This window comes from Choloepus didactylus, chromosome 1 (genome assembly GCF_015220235.1).
Source record: "Choloepus didactylus isolate mChoDid1 chromosome 1, mChoDid1.pri, whole genome shotgun sequence".
Taxonomy (NCBI): domain Eukaryota; kingdom Metazoa; phylum Chordata; class Mammalia; order Pilosa; family Megalonychidae; genus Choloepus; species Choloepus didactylus.
In genome coordinates, this window is record NC_051307.1 from 199,690,478 (window position 1) to 199,710,444 (window position 19,967).

At 40.8% G+C, this 19,967-nt stretch overlaps 1 protein-coding gene across 2 annotated transcripts in view; it reads right to left on the reverse strand.

Moving 5' to 3' along the window:
* The window catches only part of LOC119544366 (SREBF chaperone), a 93,677-nt gene that overhangs the window by 27,707 nt on the left and 46,003 nt on the right, over window positions 1-19,967 (reverse strand). For both annotated transcript variants that reach the window (XM_037849806.1, XM_037849814.1), the window contains exon 2: window positions 5,999-6,223. In XM_037849806.1, the coding sequence (XP_037705734.1) occupies window positions 5,999-6,120 (122 nt within the window). In that variant the 5' untranslated portion in view covers window positions 6,121-6,223. The remainder of the gene's footprint in view (window positions 1-5,998; window positions 6,224-19,967) is intronic.

Sequence of the window (19,967 nt, forward strand, 5' to 3'; positions counted from 1 at the left end):
TGCTTTCCTTCAGAGCAAAAGAAGTGGGAAAGTGGTCAAGTCTATTCCCAAACAGCAATACGGACTGGAAGATTAAGATCCTTCAGAGGCTTAGTATGGCCTCATCTTGATTCCTACTTCCTCTCCATGGTAAAATCCACCTTCTCTAACCATGAGCAGCAGGCCATGGAATCACAAGTGACCCAATGAGCTTTACAATAACCTCTGGCCTGCACACAGGGCAGTATACCCAGTCTGGTGCCCAGGCCCTTTGACTGTGCACCATGGGGCGCCCACCACTTGCCAGGGCAGACCCAGAGCAACAGCATCCTCTGCCTTGCTGGGCTGCTGCTGGGACACACCTCGAGTCCCAAAGACCTAACCTCTAGGACATGTAAACAGATACCTCTGCCACAATGCCTATTTGCTCCAAGTTTCATCAGATTTTCCCAGAGGAGACAGCAGTCATCACTCTCAGGGGCCAAGCAAGAACAGCTAACTAGAGCTCACTTGCAAGGCTCAGTGCTCAGGTCATCTGAAGTACTATCCTTAGCTCTCAGTCACTCAATTTTCAGCCTCAAAAACAGCTCAGAGAAAAAAGGTGCACATCCCAGTGCTGTGTGAGGAGAGTCCAACTCCCTATACACCCCCGCCCTAAATCCTCAGCCATATTTCTAAGCTGTCATTGATCACCATCCCCTCTAGTCCTGCTTGTGTTCATTTTTGAGGATGACCCAGTAGTGCTGAAGTGGGGTGGACCAAAAGTATTTCCACAGTTCAGGATGCTGCTACATCTGAATAGGATGTCCAGTGCAGTGGTCCTTTGGAATCAAGTTAAACAAATCTTTCATTTCATGCACAATTAAAAGTCAGCAATTAAATGGAGCCTGAATAGCTAACAAAACTACTAAAAGCTATTACCCACACTTTCTTTTCTGGAGGAAATCTGCAGCTCTGGTGGATGGGGGATTTGCTCTGGACATAAAAGCTCCCCAGGGTAGAAGAGGTTCTGAAGGCTTGTGGCCCTGGATTCAGGATCTTTGGTGTTCTTGCCACAGAGTCCCAGACTGTGGATTCTCTGATACAACCTTTATTGTCTTTGGAGGCTAAGAGAATTCTTCTAACCTTGTAAAAACTTTCTTAAGTCAATCAGATTTTAAGATAAAATAACAACAACAAAACAAACAAAAAAAAATCCCACAATTCCTTTAAGATCACATGACAAAGAAGCTAAGTACACGGGACTAAGAACATCACAATGGAGGCAGATCTTTCTTCAAGAAAACAGGGTGACTGAAAAGAGAAGAGGGAATGCAAAGGGAGGCTAAGCCTCCTTATAATTATGCCTAAGAGTCACCCCAGAGAACCTCTTTTGTTGCTCAGATGTGGCCTCTCTCTCTCAGCCAACTCTACAAATAAACTCACTACCCTTCCCTCTACGTGGGAAATGACCCCCAGAAGTGTAAATCTCCCTGGCAACGTGGGACATGACTCCTGGGGATGAGCCTGGATCCGGCATCATGGGACTGAGAAAGCCTTCTTGACCAAAAGGGGGAAACTAATGAAACAAAATTAAGTTTCAGTGGCAAAGAGATTTCAAATAGAGTCGAGAGGTCATTCTGGAGTTATTCTTACACACCATACAGATATTTCTTTTTAGTTTCTAGTGTATTAGAATAGCAATAAGGAAATACCTGAATCTGTTGAACTGTAATCCAGTAGACTTGATTCTTGATGATGACCATGTACCTATATAGTTTTTATTACATGACCATGTGATTGTGAAAACCTTGTGACTGACACTCCCTTTACCCAGTGTATGGGCAAATGAGTAATAAATTGATGACAAAAAATATATAAATAATAGGGGGGGTTAGGGGGTATGGGATGGTTTGGGTGTTCTTTTTTATTTTTTTCTCTATTTTGGGTAATTAAAATGTTCTAAAACGACTGTGATGATGAATGCACAACTATATGATGATACTGTGAGCCACTGATTGTATACTTTGGATGGATTATATGGTGTGTGAATATATCTCAATAAAATTGCATTTAAAAAAAGAAAGAAAAGAAGAAAGCACAGTTCTGTCAGAAGGGGGACGCAATGGAGGACAGAAGATGCTCAGAGGAGCCCGCCAGGGTACTGTTTTGTCTTTTTGTTGGGGGCGGGGTGAGCTGAATGACCACTGCCATAAACAGTAAAGGAGGTAAAGAAGATGCCACCTGTTCTTCCTGCAGGGTTCGGGTCAGGCATTCTCTCAGGAAGTTTCTCTGATACCTCTGCTCTTTGCACCAGGGCTGGGACACATGTGCTATACACATTATCCAATGACACTGCAATTAACCTACTTCCAGCCAAGACCATGAGTTTTTGAGGGGAGAGACTGTCCCTGTATCACTAGTCTGGCAAGTCCTAGGCATATATGGATGGCTACAAAAACCCACTTTCATGCTCTCTCCTCCTCAACTTCTTTTGAGCAGGCCATCTGCCCCAAATAGCCTCTCCATTCTTTGTCTAGGCAGATCCAGCCTGGCCTGCTCCTGGCCTGCAGCTAGGCGCCCCCTTCTCAGGCCTCTTGTTCAAGGAGCAAACTTCTTCTATGAAAGGTGTCAACACCAAAGAGTGTTCTTCAAAGAAGTTCACATCACCATGGTTCAGTGGAGAAAGTACAGATCTGCCACACAGACCTGCAGTTCTAGCAATTACCACTTACTAGCTTTCCATATTAAGTTTCATCACCTTTAAAAGAACTAGAAATAAGGATATTAGGAGAGCAAACAAAACCAGTACAATCCTACCCTGAGCCTTACTCACCCCTGTCTTAGAACTGATGGTCAGTCAAGTGCATCCATGAGATACGAGGTGGGCATCTGCCCTGCTCAGCTGAACCCTGGGCTATACCGGTTGTTGTGGTAGTTCTGAAGATGTGTGCATCCCAGGAAAATAAGTTCTTAAATTTAGTCCATTCATGTGAGTGTGAACTCATTGTAAGTAGGACCTTTCCATGAGGCTACTTCAGTTAAGGTGTGGCCCACCTCATTCAGGATGGATCTTAAACCTCTTACTGGAGTACTTTATAAGAGAATGAAATTCAGACAGAGAGAGAGAGAGAAAGCCACAGGAAGCAAGAAGCTGAAACGGAACCTGGAAGAGAAGGAAGAGACTAGGAGACACCACCATGTGCCTAGCCATGTGATAGAAGAGCCAAAGACCAAGGACTGCTGACAGCCAGCCCCAGATGGCCAGTCTTTGGGAAGAAAGCATTGCCTTCATGATGCCTTGATTTGGCCTCCAGCCATAAGCAAGTAAATTCTCATTGTTTAACATGGACTATTTCATGGTGTTTCCTTGAGCCTGGGAAACTAAAATAGTTATTTAATACAGTCATTATCATATCTGTCTCTTTCCCAGCCCTCCATCCCTTTCTAATTCAAGTGTCCTCCATACTTGAGAACTTGGCCATCTCAAAGTGTTCATACATACCAGAGGCCCCCACGTCATATATCCAAGGACAGTGTGTTTTGAAACATTTATTTGTGTGATATCAAATTATTCAAAGATAAGACCCAACTGCACCCAAGCAGCTGCTACACTTACTCTACATTTCCTCTACCCAGGAAGCTGCCTGGTCCCAGCTGGCTACAGCTGAGCCCTGGCAGATGAATTGCAAAGAACAAACGTCCTTCACTTTTTCTGTGGCTAAAGCTGTCTTTATGAAAGAGAAATCACAACCACTACCTCTCCAACAAAAACTGCCCATACAGAATACAGGTTTAATTCAACATATTCATTTATCATGTATTTACCCACCACCTTCCCACATGCAAAGGCAGATATGAAGATGCCATCAAAAAACTATGAGTTTAATGGAAGGGTGAGCTGGGTCTCACGCCCCACCAAGAGAAGGAATTAAGAATGATAATGACCATGAGGGCCACCCCAAACTGCTGCTAAAGAAATGAGAATAAGAGAACACATTTTTAGCTGAGAGATGCGGTAGAACTTAACTGAAATTTTCAAGGAAGATGTAGCCCAGTGGTTCTCAGTATGTAGTGCCCAATCCGCAGAATTTGTTATCGATGCAAATTTGAGCGCTCACCCCAGACCTGATGAATCAGAAATTCTGGGGTGGGGCCCAACAGCCTGTGTTTAACATGCCTTCCCAGTGATTCTGATGCGGGCTCAAGTTTAAGAAGCACAGGCCTAGAAGTGTGATTTTGAAAGAGAAACACAGGTCAATTAACTTAAAGAAAAGAGAAACAAACAAACAAAAACTCAAGAACTGGGTTCTCAGAGCACCTCTAACTTCCCACTTCCAAGATACAGCTACACAGGTTTTATCTTGCTCAACACAATTTTACAAGGTTTAAACACCACGACAAATACACTGAGGCAGAGTGAGGACAGTCAGGGTGACAGGAGTGCCATGGGTTCAGGGACCAAAGTCCTTCAGCCTGGATTTGAATCTTAGTTTAACCACTTACTAGTTTTGTGGACCAGGTAAGTCTCTAAGCCTGCACCTCCCTTTGGTTAAATGGAAATACAACTAGACCATTTCCGAAGGGTAATGTGAAGACTGATGAGACATTTAATCATATACCAGTAGGGTGCCCAGCAGGAAACTCTCAATGAATGATGCTCATCTTTCTTATTCCTAATTAGGGAAGAACTCAAGATCATTAGCAACTAAATCAAACAGAGCATTTCAGACCTGAACTCCTTTCAGCACAGAACTCAATACAGCTACAAACTTTATAAATACAATGAATCTGGAAACCAGAATTCTTTCCAGAGAAAAGGGTAATACAGTGGATTTTCTTCATGGCTGTCAGTATTTTAGAGCCAAAGGGCCATCAGAAACGACCTTGCATCAAGCCCCTCCTTTTACCATGACATTGGCTGCCACAGTCTTCAGGCTTCTATGATGTCCCATGACAGACGGACAGATGTAAACTGAGGGCAGTCCTTGGTGAGCACACCAGGTCCGAGAATCAACAAGAGGTCAGAAGGCAATGCCAAATGAACACAAGAAAATGACTAGAAAGCAGAGAAGCAAGTCTCTGCTTCACTGCAAAAGGGTGTTCAAGGAATTGTTTAAATGGACTTTGCCTTGCAACACCTGCTCCTAACTAGGTACTAAAAGGAATCTACCACTATTGAGAAGGAAGATCATGCCTTTCTATTATCACACAGTTTCTTAAAAGTGTCTATGTGTTAGGTTCAGAGCCGTTCAAGAATCCACCCAACGCAGCAAGTCGTGGTTTAAGTAGAGAGTTTAAGGTTTATTAGAGGAAGGAAACAGAAGAAAGCAAGTGGGAGCCATCAGAAAAGAAAGAAAGGAAAAATGGCTCCAGCCCTCTATCTGAGAGCAGCATTTTTTAAAGGAAAAACCCACGTGGGGAGGGAAGGGTGTTGGGGGAGAAGGGTGCCTGCTGAGTGCGTCCTGTGCCTCGATTGGGTGGGTGTCTATCAATTTCTAAGCTGATAGGTTGTTAGGATTCTAGCCCATTATTCTTCTCAGAAAAGCAGCTGCGTTATCTATCTAGGGAGAGCAGGCCTTTTCGGTTGTTCATCTTTTAGACATATCTGACCTTGCTTTTACCCACCTTTTGGGGTTGGGGCACCACTGTGGCTGAAATAGCCTTGAACAGCCTTCACTCTTTAGTTTATGGGGCACCTATTTTCTGTAAGATAAGCAGCAGGGCCCCTGGATCAGACATTCCTTCAATATGTTAAGACTCTTTTTTCTGGGGTCTGACACTAAGCAGTATTTTAGAATAGATTGCCAGTGACATAAACAAATCTGCTAAATCACTAAGCCAGGGACGGTCTGGATTGTTTGCATTTATTGGCTAAATATCCCATGACTAAAGCTTCCCACCCAGCAGCTCCAATGAGCCTCATGTTCCCATTGTTTAAAAAGCACAAAGAGTCTAAGGACTCCATAGCAGCCAGGATTAGGAAACCTACTGCCCTAAGACACTGGCCAGTTATATCCAGGTTAACCGAGAAACATACCAACAGGCTAAGATGCAGAGCCCCGTGAAGAGGATGATGGGGATGGGGTAGGACGCACAGAGCAGCCCATGGTTGTAGAAGGCCCGAGATATCTTCTCACGCAGCCTTTCAGTCAGGGTCATCCTCAGCTGACGTCACCTTGCTGCCATCCCGAAAAGTGACCATGGATCAGCCTGGCACACACAGGATAGCACTGATGGTGGGCACCATCTGCAGGGAGGGTATCTGGCAGGCAGGAAGAGAGAAAGGCTCATTAATAGAGGGTGCTTGGCTCTGCTGTGGGGAGATGGCAGTTATGTGAGTGGAAAAAATGGTTTGATCTGGATACCCCCTCACTCTTGCACACATGCACAAACTTGGTCATCTCTTAGTGAAGTGGGGCAGCTTTCTAATCAGTCTAACCAACAAATCCAAAGAACTGTCCCTCTAGTTCTGGTAACAAACTCTTACCCTCTTCCTTATTAAACATTTCTAAAAGACTATTCTCAGGGCATTTTCCTCACATGTGGCATAGGAAAGATCATCTGTGGGTAGCAGACATCACCCTCAAGTGATCTCTGCTAAGTGAGTGTACACCCCACCCACCCTCCTCTGTGCACACAGGCCAGATTGAGAGAAATCCTTGGGGAAAAACCTTTATGCATGGCTGCCTGGAAAAAAAATTCTTGCACAAATAGTGATTTACTGATAAAGAATGTTCAGTGGGGTCAGCCTTCAGCATAAGGATAATAAAAAGCTTAGGCCCTAACCTACAAGTCACCAAACAAAATTCACCCTGACAGCCACATTAGATAGAAGTCTCTGTTCCTGGTCCTTGAGCTACTCCTGGCAGGATGAGGGCAGAGGGTCCCTCTTGTTCCATCCTGCCCAGCAGCACTCTGTCCCATTCTGTGAGCAGCCCAGTGGGACCATGGGGAACCACCTCTCCCCACAGGATTTGGCCTGGATGGACTGTCATTCAAGGTACCCCTTCCTGACCCAAGTGACGCTGGTTAGGCCTCTCTCCTTGGACTTTGACTTCTGAGCAGAAAGACACAGGAACTGGATATGGCGCTGCTTATTCAAACCCACAGAGGTCCCCAATCCCAAGATCCTCATGGTTGCTCTAGCTCTAATCCCTTCTGAAGATTGGTTCATCAACTTCTTTCTTTCCAGTCTATGAGCCACCCCATATCCTTCTGTTGAATCCCCTTTTTGTTTATGTTAGCTAGGTTAATTTCTGTTGCTTAGAAAGAATCTTAACTAAATACACAGAATAGAAAACCCTAGCACAAGACCCTGGGATCTAGAATTCTCTTCCTTAACTGAGCTCTCCAATAGAATCCACGTTTAAATCCACTTTTCCTGTTCCATGTTGCTGTTTCTTTGGTCTTTGCTAGAGGGAACCTGCCCAGACATGAGTCTTGGTTTGATCAGACTCACAGATGAAATCCCTGGCTGAAGAGATGACTCTTCCAAAGTGCCAAGGCCAGAAATGAAAGGCAAAAGAGTCGCAACAGTCAACTCACAAGCCTGAAAAGAACAGCTATCAATCCTTCCACTTTCCGGGAGGCTGAAGCCTTAAGGGCACATGCAATTTCCCAGTCTAGGAGTCTTCTAAAGAAAAATTAAGAACCCTCTGTGGATCCATTCAACAGGCAATGGATAGAGGAGAAGCAGGTGACAGCTGCTGGTCCAAGGAGAGGTGTTTACAATAGGTCAACATTCACAAGACTCACCTAGAACATGACAGCTCACGGAAGTCTCAAGCTGTAAACCCACGGCAGGGTACTAATGACAGTGTTTACTACCCAGCATCAACAAGCAACGTTTCTGCTCCTATGCCCACCACCCTCATCCTGCCCCAGAGGAAACAAACACAGATCAGCTGCAAACCTGAAGAATCCCTGAAGACAGATGGCCATAAACAAGTTGTGCTTTTTCCAACCTCGCTCCTCTCACAACCCCATATCTCTTCCCTTAAATGTTCCCCAAGACCAGACCCTCTAAGAAATTCTGATCCTACTAATCCCTTTCTCAGGCCTCCCCTATACACATATCAGCAACACATGGAAAAGGGATCCACCTTTAGAGTCCAGACCCTACACACAGAACTATTACTATAACAAAAAGATATCTAATTCACTTTCATTTGCAGCAAATACAAATCTTTCCGATGTGACTTCAGGAAATTTATTCTTCCATTAATCTCTGTTAGTTATACAAACAGTTTAATTTTCATTGCACCTGGAAAACAAAGCTGAAAAAAAGAAGTCCAAAGTCTAGTTCAATACACAGCCCACCTACCTGAACCTAGCAAGAGGATTCATCACACTATTCCAGTGTGACTTTCAATGCAAAGCTATTCCAAAGCAAAATTCCCCCAACCTGAACCAAAAACCTATTTTTTGTTACCTAGCCCCACGCTTACGGGTTGCTTCAGATCAACATCTACAGCCCTGCTTCCAGAATTTAAAGATAAGGTCTTGCCCTGGGTCTCAAGTGGACCACATTACATAAAGAAGAAAACAATCCAGCCACCTGCCTTTGTAAGAGACTCCACTACAAGCAAAAACAAAGGAGCCTGATATTAGACATCCAAATCACAGAGCTCTACACATAACAAAAAAAAAAACAAAAACACTGTTAGAATCCAGAAAGAAGAACAGCCCTGAGGAAGTCTACAGAAAGGACAAGGACAAATGAAGTCAGACCCACTCGCAGAAGACAAAGGACAAGAAAGAACTGAATGAGTCCTTGAGAGAAGAGGGAGGCAGTTTCATCCCACCTTGTCATAAGCTTGCTTAAGGTGCCCATGACTCTGAACTCATCCAAAATGATACAATAAATGTGGAACTTATGGAAAAATCCATATACAAACAATATATTTACCAAGATATGATTGAAAAAAAAGATGGTCTATCTTGTGCCAGTAGTCACCAAAACCTCAGGATTCATATATTTTCTTAAACCAACCCACACATATTAATAATCAACGAAGAATGAATAAATATGCTAAAAGCCCAAGGAAGGAGGAAAGAATAGAAAACAGTTCCTTTCTTTCAGCACAGCTTTTGAGAGATGCTTACTTCTGGCTTCCACAGTTTCTAATGAGAAGTTCACTGGCATTAGAATTATTGTTTCCTTATAGGTAAGACTGCATTTACTTACTTACTGCTTCCAAGATTTTTTGTCTTCCATTTTCACGAGTTTGACTATGATGTATCTTGGCATGGATTTCTTTGTGTTTAAACTGTTTGGGTTTCACTCAGTTCTAGAATCTGTAGATTTGTGCCTTTCACAAAATTTCTGAAACTTTTAGCCTTAATTTCTTCAAACATTTTTTCCACATTACTCTTTCCGCACATCTCCTTTTGGAACTTCAGTAATGCTAAAGATAAATCTTTTGTTATTGTTCCACAGGTCCCTGATGCTCTGCTCATTTTTCTTCAGTTTATTTTAATTTGTTGGTCAGACTGGATAATTTTTATTGTTCTATCTTCTTCTTTACTGACTCTTTCTTCTGCCATTTCCATTCTGTTATTGAGTCCATCCAACAAGTTTTTAGTTCTAAAACTTCCATTTGGTTCTTTGGTTCTTTTTTATATATACTATTTCTCCACTGAGAGTTTCTAATTTTCCATTTGTTTCAAGAGTGATCACCCTTACTTCTTGGTGTATGGTTTTATTTTTATTTTTTAATTTTTTAAATTATACCTTTTGCTTTAAAGTTTTTGATAATTCCAACATCTGTGTTATGTCATGATCAGCATCTGTTGATTGTCTTTTTCCCTTTATGAGCAGCTGAGATTTTCCTGATTCTTCATATGTGGAGTATTTTTTGGATTGTGTTCTGGATATGTTTAATATTATGTTATGTGACTCTGGATCTTATTTAAATCCTATGGAAAATACTGATTCTTTCATTTGTTTTAGCAGCAACCAACTGATTATGCTGAACCAATTAGGTTCAGGTCCCAAGTTCCTACCCACCTTTTGTGGGCTGTGGTTCCAATGCTGGTTCAGTTTTCAAAGAAACGGCAGTGCTATTTTGATTTGTCCCACATATGTCATCCATTGGGCCAGCATGGGACTTGGGCAGTAATCTACCCCACAGTTCAGTTCTTCAGGTCAGATCCACATATGTTAGTTTGTGGTTGGGTCCAGGAGTTCATACACAACTTTGTTTATCTCCCTCCTCTTTGCAATCTTCCTAATGCTTTCCAGCTCCCAGTGACCTGCTCCTCCCACTTCCTGGACTTCTGGCTAAAAAGCCACAGCTTTAGTTTCCCTGCTGTGTTGAGTACTTCCCACAACTGTGATTCCTCAAGGAAAAAGCAGTGAGAAGACTGAGAGAACAAAATTAGGGACTCTCTCCATGCTCTTAGGGCCACAGTTCCTATAAAGAGAAGGGTTCCTCTCCCACCCAGCTGCTAATGTCACTGCTGCTTCCACTACTGTAGGGCTGACTGGCAGCAAGAGGAGGAGAAAATGGGGGAAGAAAAAAAAAGAGAAACTTAAGAGATTCTCTCCCCCAACCCCCAATTAATAAAATTGGATTTTATTAATCCAATATCAGTTTATTAAACACCCTTACAGTTCTAGCACACCCTTCTCGAACGAGGATGTCAAAACTCCAGGTAATCAAATTACATCTACTCCCTCACATAGGTAGGGTGATAACATTCGACCTAGTGCTTTCACATAAAATTACAGGAGGCCCACTTGAATTGCTAAAAACATTCTAAAAAAGAAGAACAAGGTGGGAGGACTTACACTTCCTGACTTTAAAGACTACTATAAAGCCACCGTGGTCAAAACAGCATGATATTGGCACAAAGATAGACATATTTATCAATGGAATTGAATTGAGAGTTCAGAAATAGACTCTAGATCTTTGATTGACTGATTTTTTTATAAGGTCCCCAAATCCACTGAACTGGGACAGAAGAGTCTCTTCAACAAATGAGGCTGGGAGAACCGGATATCCGTATCCAAAAGAATGAAAGAGGACCCCTACCTCATACCCTATACAAAATTTAACTCAAAATGGATCAAAGACCTGAATATAATAGACAGTACCATAAAACTCCTAGAAGATAATGTAGGGAAACATCTTCAAGACCTAGTAATACAAGGTAGCTTCTTAGACTTACACCCAATGCACAAGCAACAAAAGAAAAAACAGTTAAACGGGAACTCCTTAAAATCAAAAGCTTCTATACCTCAAAGGACTTTGTCAAAAAGATGAAGCAGCAGCCAACTCAATGGCTGGAAACCATATATCGGATAAGAATATATGTGTGTCACACATCGCCAGGAAGATTCACGGGAAACCATGTATCTGATAAGAGACTGATATCCAGCATATAAAAAGATATACTACAACTCAAAGAAACGGTACAAACAGTCCAATTACAAAATGAGCAAAAGATATGAAAAGACATTTTTCCAAAGAGGAAATACAAATGGCTAAAAAAACACATGAAAAAATGTTCATCTTCACTAGCTATTAGGGAGATGCAAATCGAGACCACAATGAGATATCATCTCACACCAATAAGAATGGTTGCCATTAAACAAACAGCAAACTACAAATGCTGGAGAGGATATGGAGAAATTGGAACTCCTATCCATTGCTGGTGGGAATGTATAATGGTATAGCCACTGTGGAAGACAGTCTGGCAGTACCTCAGGAAACTAGATACTGAGTTACTCCACGTTCCAGCAATTGTACTTCTCACAGTATATACCCAGAAGATCTGAAAGCAGTGACATGAACAGACATTCGCACACCAATATTCATAGTGGCATTATTCTCAATTGCCAAGAGATGGAAACAATCCAAGAGTGCTTCAACAGACAGGTGGATAAATAAAATGTGGCATGTACATACAATGGAATACCATGCAGCAGTAAGAAAGAACAAGGTCCTGAAACATGTGATGACAACATGAATAACCCTGAAAACATAAGGCTGAGTGAAATAAGTAAGACACAAAAGGAGAGATACTGTTTGTTAACACTAATACGAACTCCCTGAACAATGTAAAATCAGTGTCTTTTAATGTAGAATATAGGGGAACTAGAGTCAGAAGCTAGTGGAAGGGGAATGATTACCTAATTTGCACAGACATGTTAATGAGGGTGAACTTAAAGGTATGGGAATGGGCAGAGGTGATGATAGTTCATTAATGGGATTACAAGTATCAGTGCCATATTGAAGGTGAACATTATTGAAAGGGGTTGTTTAAAGATATGTATCTCACAAGTACTTGCAGGATCTGCTTCTAAGATATGATACTGGTACTAAGAGTTAACAACAGAATGGTATATGGGAAAAACTACATATTGCATATTATATACTATATTTAATAGGAATACCTTACCAGTACCACACTAATACTAGGGATTGATAAGAGCTTTGGGGTGTTTTGGTTATACTTGTTTAAAATTTGAGAGTGATGATTTTACAACTAAGTGAAGATAATGTGAGACACTGATTGTTTATATTGGACAGAATACAGGTTATGTGAAATTAGGAACCCCCTACTTAATAAGTCAAGCCCTTGATCTTGAGGCTTGTTCTAGTGAAACTTACGGCTGTGAAGGGGGGAGGGGAGGGGCTAAGTCTATCTATAATTATGCCTAGGAGTCAACTCCAGAGAACCTCTTTTGTTGCTCACATGTGGACTTTCTGTCTCTAAGTCCAACTCTGCAAATAAATTCATTACCTTCCCCTCTTACGTGCGACATGACTCCCGGGGGAGTGAGTCACCTTGGTGACATGGGACACAACTCCCAGGAATGAGGCTGGCCCTGGCATTGAGGGATTAAGAATGCCTTTTTCACCAAAAGGGGGAAAAGAAAGGTAACAAAATAAGGTTTCAGTGGCTAAGAGATTTCAAATAGAGTTGAGAGGCTTTTCTGGAGGCTACTCTTACACAAGCTCAAGATAGATATTCCAAAAAGCCACAGTATGCCAAGCCCTAACCAACAGTAGTCCCAAAAATACTAATGAACACCTAGGTCCCTATCTGAGACTCTATAAATGTTTCACTCACTGTTTACTTTTCAGAAACTTAAACCCCCAGAGTGTTCCTATACCAGATAAGTCCCCAAACCCAGAGGCAACAGCCTCTCCAAGAACATCAATCAGATGCAGCCCCTTTCCCCGTAATGTCGACACCCCTTCTCAATATGAACAAGTCAGGTTGGTCACTGCCCAGATATTCCTGAAGACTGAGACAGTGACCAAACAAGAGGAACGGGTAGCAACAGACACAACAGGATTAAACAAAGGATTACAAATACTGAATCTTTACATAAATTTTTTTTTTTTTTTTTTTTTTTTTTAGTTTCTAGGGTATTAGAATAGCTAGAAGGAAATAACTGACATGGTGGAAGTGTAACATACAACATGCTTTGAAATTTGCCCTATAGCTATTTGTTAAATTATACTTTGAAAATTATCACATTTCTGTATATATGTATATAAGGAAATAACTGAAATTGTGGAACTGTAACCCACAACATCCTTTGAAATTTGCTTTATAATTACTTGTTAAATTGTACATTGAAAGTTAACACCTTTCTGTAAATATGTCATACTTCACAATAAGGAAATAACTGAAATGGTGGAACTGGAACCCATAACATTCTTTGAAATTTGTTCTCTAGCTACTTGTTATATCATACTTTGAAAGTTATCACTTTTCTGTCTATATATTATATTTCACAATAAAAAAAAGTTAAAAAAAGAACAAAGTATTTGTAGGTGAATTATGTTGTTTGATAACCCCCTCCCTCCCATTTTAAAAAGTACTTATCTCATAGGATTATTGTACAGAATAAATGAAATAAAGTGCTTAGCAAAAAAAAATACAGGAGGCCCAGGTCCTCAGCCTGGCCCAGCAACTCACCAAGCCCTGTGACCCAGGTGAGCACCAAGGGGACCCATAGAGACTCCCTTTCCTGTTCCTCCAACTAGAGACAGTGGACATCTCTTGGCCCTCTTTTTGTCTGTACCAAACATACAGTTCCATGTTTGGAGCTGCCTTTGAGATACTGCAGGGGAAAAAAATCCCAGGAAATCCCAGGTGCATTCAGACAGAGAGGGTGGAGTGTGCTTACTCCATCTGACCAAAACCAGAATCTCTAATTCCTGTGTGTAACAAAATTTCATAAATTTTTGGATTCTTTGTCATTAAAAAACTTCCCACACACTGTGGCTGTTGACATCTTTCCGTCAATCACATCATCATCCCATTATGAGAAGCATGTAGTGCCTTACTAGGTTTAACATGCTTTCTGAGCATATATTATTTTTACAATTTGGAAAAAAAAAGGTTATAGGCAAAAAAGCAAAAAATGCACAAAAGGAGAATGGAAGGAAATAAAATATTAATAGTGGTTTGTTGGTCTTTGTGTGGTGGGATTATATGGAAAGATTTTTTAAGTCTACAGTTCAAAAATTTTAAATTTTTTATGAAGAGTACTGATTTTTAAAGTAAACTTTTACCTTTAGTATAACATAATATAGAAAAGCATATAAATAATAAGCATATGGCTCCATGAATTATCACAAAGTAAACATGGCCATGTAACCAAAACACCACCTAGACCAAGAAACAAAAGGCATTTTACCAGAAATCAAAAGGCTCCCTTTATGGCCCCAGTAGTGATTATTTAATTATAAGTAATACATGTACACATCTATATTCAAATAGTACTACAAATACTTCTGATTAGTTACTGTGATGTCTATCTCTTTATCTGTCATCAAGATTTATAACATTCACATTTTCTTTTGCAACTGTTGATAACCAATTAACACTTTATCTGATAATGTAAGTATCATTCACTGCAGAACCCAACAGTACATCTGGTTTCATAAAGATGGAGCTGTAATCTTAAATCACTAAATATGTGCCTTTTAAAAGAGAATGTTTCAATGGTCAAGGTTAAACAGATTCCCCTTTCTTACACTCCCTCAATTGCTCAAACTAATGGCACAGTTTGGTTAACCTCATCTGAATTACAATTTTGTTAAGTTTTTGCTTTTCCTGGAATTTTCTAGCTGCCTTTTCTTTCTCACTGAACAAAAGAAGTATGTGGTTTCACCACGGCACTATAACCTTAACCATACTATTCATCTGAATCACTGTCCTCTTGAACACATAGAATTCACATACAGTGCTATTATTCTGCTTTTTCTTATCCCTCTGAAGACGTAGTTCTAAATCAACAAAATAATCCTGCTCAGAAGCAACATGTGCATGTTTTGCTCTTGACAGAAACTATACCTCAGCCCCAAATAATTAAAACACAGTAAGGTTATAACTAAGACATTACAATGTCTTTCCCCACTGCAAATAAAAAATTATCCAAAACGTTTTGTAACTGATACATTCAGAAGTTGACAATCTTTATCTTTCTCCCTTCCTCTTAAGATTTTTTGCTGTTCTTTGCCATGACACCCAGCACTCCTGGAGTAACAGAGGTGGCAGCAAACTCCAGAAGAATTAGGTCAAGGACAGCTCTCCAGAGCACAAGGGAACAAAAGCAAAGTGACATTTCTGGTCCAGCACCTGCTGATGTCATCTGTGTTATCAAAGGCATAAAAGAAAGTAATATGAAGATTTCATAACTTTCTGGATAATAGTTACAACAGAAAAGACACCACTTAGAGGTGCATCTGACACGTGCAAGGACTTAAAACCCAACGCTGACAACTCCTCAAATCTCACAGTCAGATTTTCTCAGATGCCTATTCAGAAAGAGCATGTTAAAATTAATCAAATTACGTAATGTAGCCACACTTAGGCATAACATTCTGAAACAGAAAATCTACTTCTAATAATTTATCCTAAGAAATATATATAAAATAAATCACAGATGTAGCTACAAGGATAGACAACACGATGGAAGTAGTGGCACATTATGCAGCCATTAAAAATGAGGTTTGACACCTTGGAATTGCTTTAAAAAGTTCAGAGAGAGATGAAGCAAGCCTGGCAAAATATTGTTATTGTTGAATCTGTATCAGGAGTCACCTAACTTTTTTTGTAAAGGGCCAGATAGTAAATATGCTAGGCTTTGTGGGCCATACAGTTTCTGTCACAACTACCCAATTCTGCCATTGTAGTGGGAAAGCAAAGATAGACCGTATGTAAACAAATGAGGATGGCTGTGTGCCAATAAAACTTTTTTTTTATAAAAACAGGTAGTAGGCCAGATTTGGTCTGCAGACTGTAGTTTGTCAATCCCTAATCCAGATGACAGATATAAAGAAGCTCACTGTATTATTCTCTTTTTGTAGATGTTTAACATTTTTCATAATTAAAAAAGATCAAAAAGTAAAATCCACAATCACATGCCACATGGCATGAAAAAGTAAATATATGAATATTAAAGGTGATCATACTTATCTTTTGAAATATATATGAATGAAACCGTATGGTATACTGAAAAGGAAGAAGTTGAATGGGGATAAAAATGAAACCCTGGCCACATCTTAATAACTGTCAAAACTGGGTGATGAACCCATGGTATTTTTATACCATTCTATATGTTAGGTTTTTCCACAATAAAAAAAAAAAAAATTAAGTAATCATACTATTATAAAATTGATGTTGTATAAAAATATTTAAAAGCCTTGTTAAAATGTGTTCACATTATTATTAAATTAAAAAATGTAGATTACAAAATACCAATAGGACTTATTCCTGGGTGGAATGATTATGATTAATTTTTATTTTCTCTTATCTGTATTTTCTCCCCAAAGTAATTTAATAATAGTAATAGTAATAGTAGCAATAACACAACAGTTGCAGTGGCAATGGCCACTATTTATTAAATGCTTACCCTGTGCCAGGCACTATTTTAAGTACTTTGCACACATTTTCTCGCTTCATCTTCATAATCAAGGTCAAAACAGAACCAAGGTCAAAAAATAGCTGAGGAGTTGTAACCATAGAGTCCCTCAAGTAGATACAACATAAACATCTTGATGGACTACACCAGAGGAATTCTAAGTGCTTTTTTCTATTATTTTTATGTGCTGTTTTTTTCTTTTGAATGTTATTTTACAAACATGTAAATACACTTAATACATGGGATGCACGTTGCATCCACCCAAACTCTACAGAACTTTTTGACTAGAAGAGTAACCAAAATAGTAACTACCCTAACGAAAACTGGAGACAGCGCCATCTCCACGGTATCTGTACCAGTATCACAGACATGAAACACAGGAGTGTGTGCTCCCTCCTTGAGGGCATCCGTTCCTAACAGAGACTAATTTTATCAAAAGTAAATGTGAACATTGTAAGGACACTGAAAAAAAATTACTGTGAATACAGTTGAAAGAGGAAGGTTACGGGTCTGTATGACACCAGAAGGAAAGATAGAAGATAAAGACTGGGAGTGTATAACTTAGTGAATTTTGAGTGGTCAACATGTGTGAATAAATGTACAAATATAAGAATGTTTTTGCATGAGGGAGCAGCAAGAAAGAAGTTGAGAGGTCTGCAGCAAGGTGAATGGACCATGTGGACAGCAGGTTGAGTGAAGTAAACCAGAATTGAAAGGACAAACATTATAAAGCCTCACTAAAATGGACTAATAACAGTGTGTAAACTCTGAGAATTGAATCTTGGAGCACGGAATCATAAAGGGGAAGGCTTGTGTGAGGTTCCTAGATTGTAAACTACTACAGCAGTCACATTTATTTATGAGTTGTAACAGTTATTTCCAAATTCCTGGGATTCTGAGCTTGTTTGTATGTGATGGGGTCATTCCATGGAGCTTCAAGTGTCTGTGTGCACCTTGGACTGAGGGCCAGGGTTTGGCAGCTATGTCAGCATCGCCCCATGAATCAACTACTAGAGAGGCTGAGAAGTAGATCAGACTTTGAATGGAGACGTGAACAAAATGGACTTGGTTGAGATTGGGGTAGATCCAACTAAAGGGTACAGGATGTTACTAACCATGTGTTCTGGTTTGCTAGTGCTGCCATTAAGCAGAATACCAGAAATGGATTGGCTTTTATAAAGGGGGTTTATTCAGTTGTAAATTTGCAGTCTTGGGGCAATAAAGTGTCCAAGGTAAGGCATCAACAATGGGGTACCTTCACTGGAGAAAAGCGAACAGCATCCGAAAAACCTCTGTTGGCTGGGAATGCATGTGGCTGGCATCCGCCTGCTCCCAGTTTGCATTTCAAAATAGCATTCTCCAAAGCTTTAGCTTTCAGAGGCCATCTTCAGAATGTCTGTCTCAGCTGCAGCTCTTTCAAAATGTCACTCCCAGTTGCTCGGAGTTCCTTGTGTTTGTCAGCTCGTTCATATGGCTTGAGTGATTTAATTCAGACCCACCTGAATGGGTGGCATAACACCTCTGTGGATATTATCCAATCCAAGTCTTGCCCACAGTTGGCTGAGTCGCATCTCCATGGAAACACTTAACCAATAGGTTCCAATGTAGTCAACACTGGTATAACTGCCTCCATGAGATTGCATCAAAGATAATGGCATTTTTGGGGGCTGTAATACATCCAAACCAGCACACTGTGTTTTGGAACTTTGACTTCCGGGCGGGACCAAGGGAAGAGATGGTTATACGGTGTGAAACCTATATTTTCTGTAGCACAATATACAATTTGACTTGTATGATCAGTTTACTCAAATGCCATGACTGCATGGAACCTTGACTAGGGAGTGAGACCTTGCTGTTTGTACAGGTTAGCATGAAGCCCTGATATAACCCAGAGTAATTTGGGCAGAGAATAAAAAGTATTTACAAAAAAAAAAAAAAAAAAAAAAGTAAATGTGAACCAGGCTGAGGCTTTTCTGGGTAAATGCCTTTGCAGTTTCTCCATCTGAACTCAGCTTCACAAGAGACAGCCTAGAATAAGGCAGTGTCACCACACCCACCACTACTTGCACTAAGAGAAGACACTTCTGTAGAATTCTCAGCTATTTTATTAAGATCTTTATAACATACTGCTACAGCCTTCACTTTAATTGTAAGAAAGCTTGCCACTGATGACATCAAAACTTTAACGTGCTAGGAAAAAATCATCTAAGAAGCAACAGAACTTCCACATTACTGACACGTTTCCCTGCTTTACAATCCCAGCTGATTCCCATGAGAACAAATGTTGAGTACCAGCAGCATACTGGATTTGCCACTTGCACCTCACACCTGAATTTCAGTCTTCACCCTACCTCAGAGGCCTCTGCAAGCACACATCTAATCTTGCTCCTCAATCCCATCCACCGAGCTGCCAGAAACTTTGTAGTCATTCTCAACTGCTCTCTCCCCCTCACCAAGACTGCCAACTCCCCAGCTGCTTCTTTCCTGCTCCCTTTGCCGCTGCCCTGCCCAAACCTCACCCTTGCCTTGACAGCTTACTGGCCTCACAGACTCCTTCTTGTCCCACTCCAATCCACCTTGTCTAAGAGGTCAGAGTAGACACAAGATCCCAACAGTGCACTTAGGGCAGATCCTCCGTGCACTTAGAAAAAAGCCTGAATGCCTGTCCCTGGGTTACAAGGGCTCTGAACAGCCTGTCCCAGCCTTCCTCAGCTTCACCCCAACCCCCTGCTCTTCCAGGGCCTCGTCTGTGCCAACCACGTAGGCATCTCAGGGCCCTGATGCCTGCTGTTTCTTCCTCTATTCCCTCTTCTCTTCACAGACTGGTTCCTTTTCATCCTTTAGGTCTCAGCTGAAATGTCACTTCTTCAGAAAGGCCTTCCCTGAGCATATAATCTTGGGTAGTTCCCTTTATCGTTCCTCAGAGATTCTGTTTCTTCTCCCTCGGTGTATTTAAAACTATAATTATATGAGTGGTTTGTTCCTTGTTTTATTATCTGTGTCCTGTCAAGACTATAAATGAACTCCCTGTCTGTTCATAACTGTACATCAGGGCCTAGAACAGTACTTGGCATGCTGGAAGCACTTAAATACTTGTTGGACAAGTAATGAACAA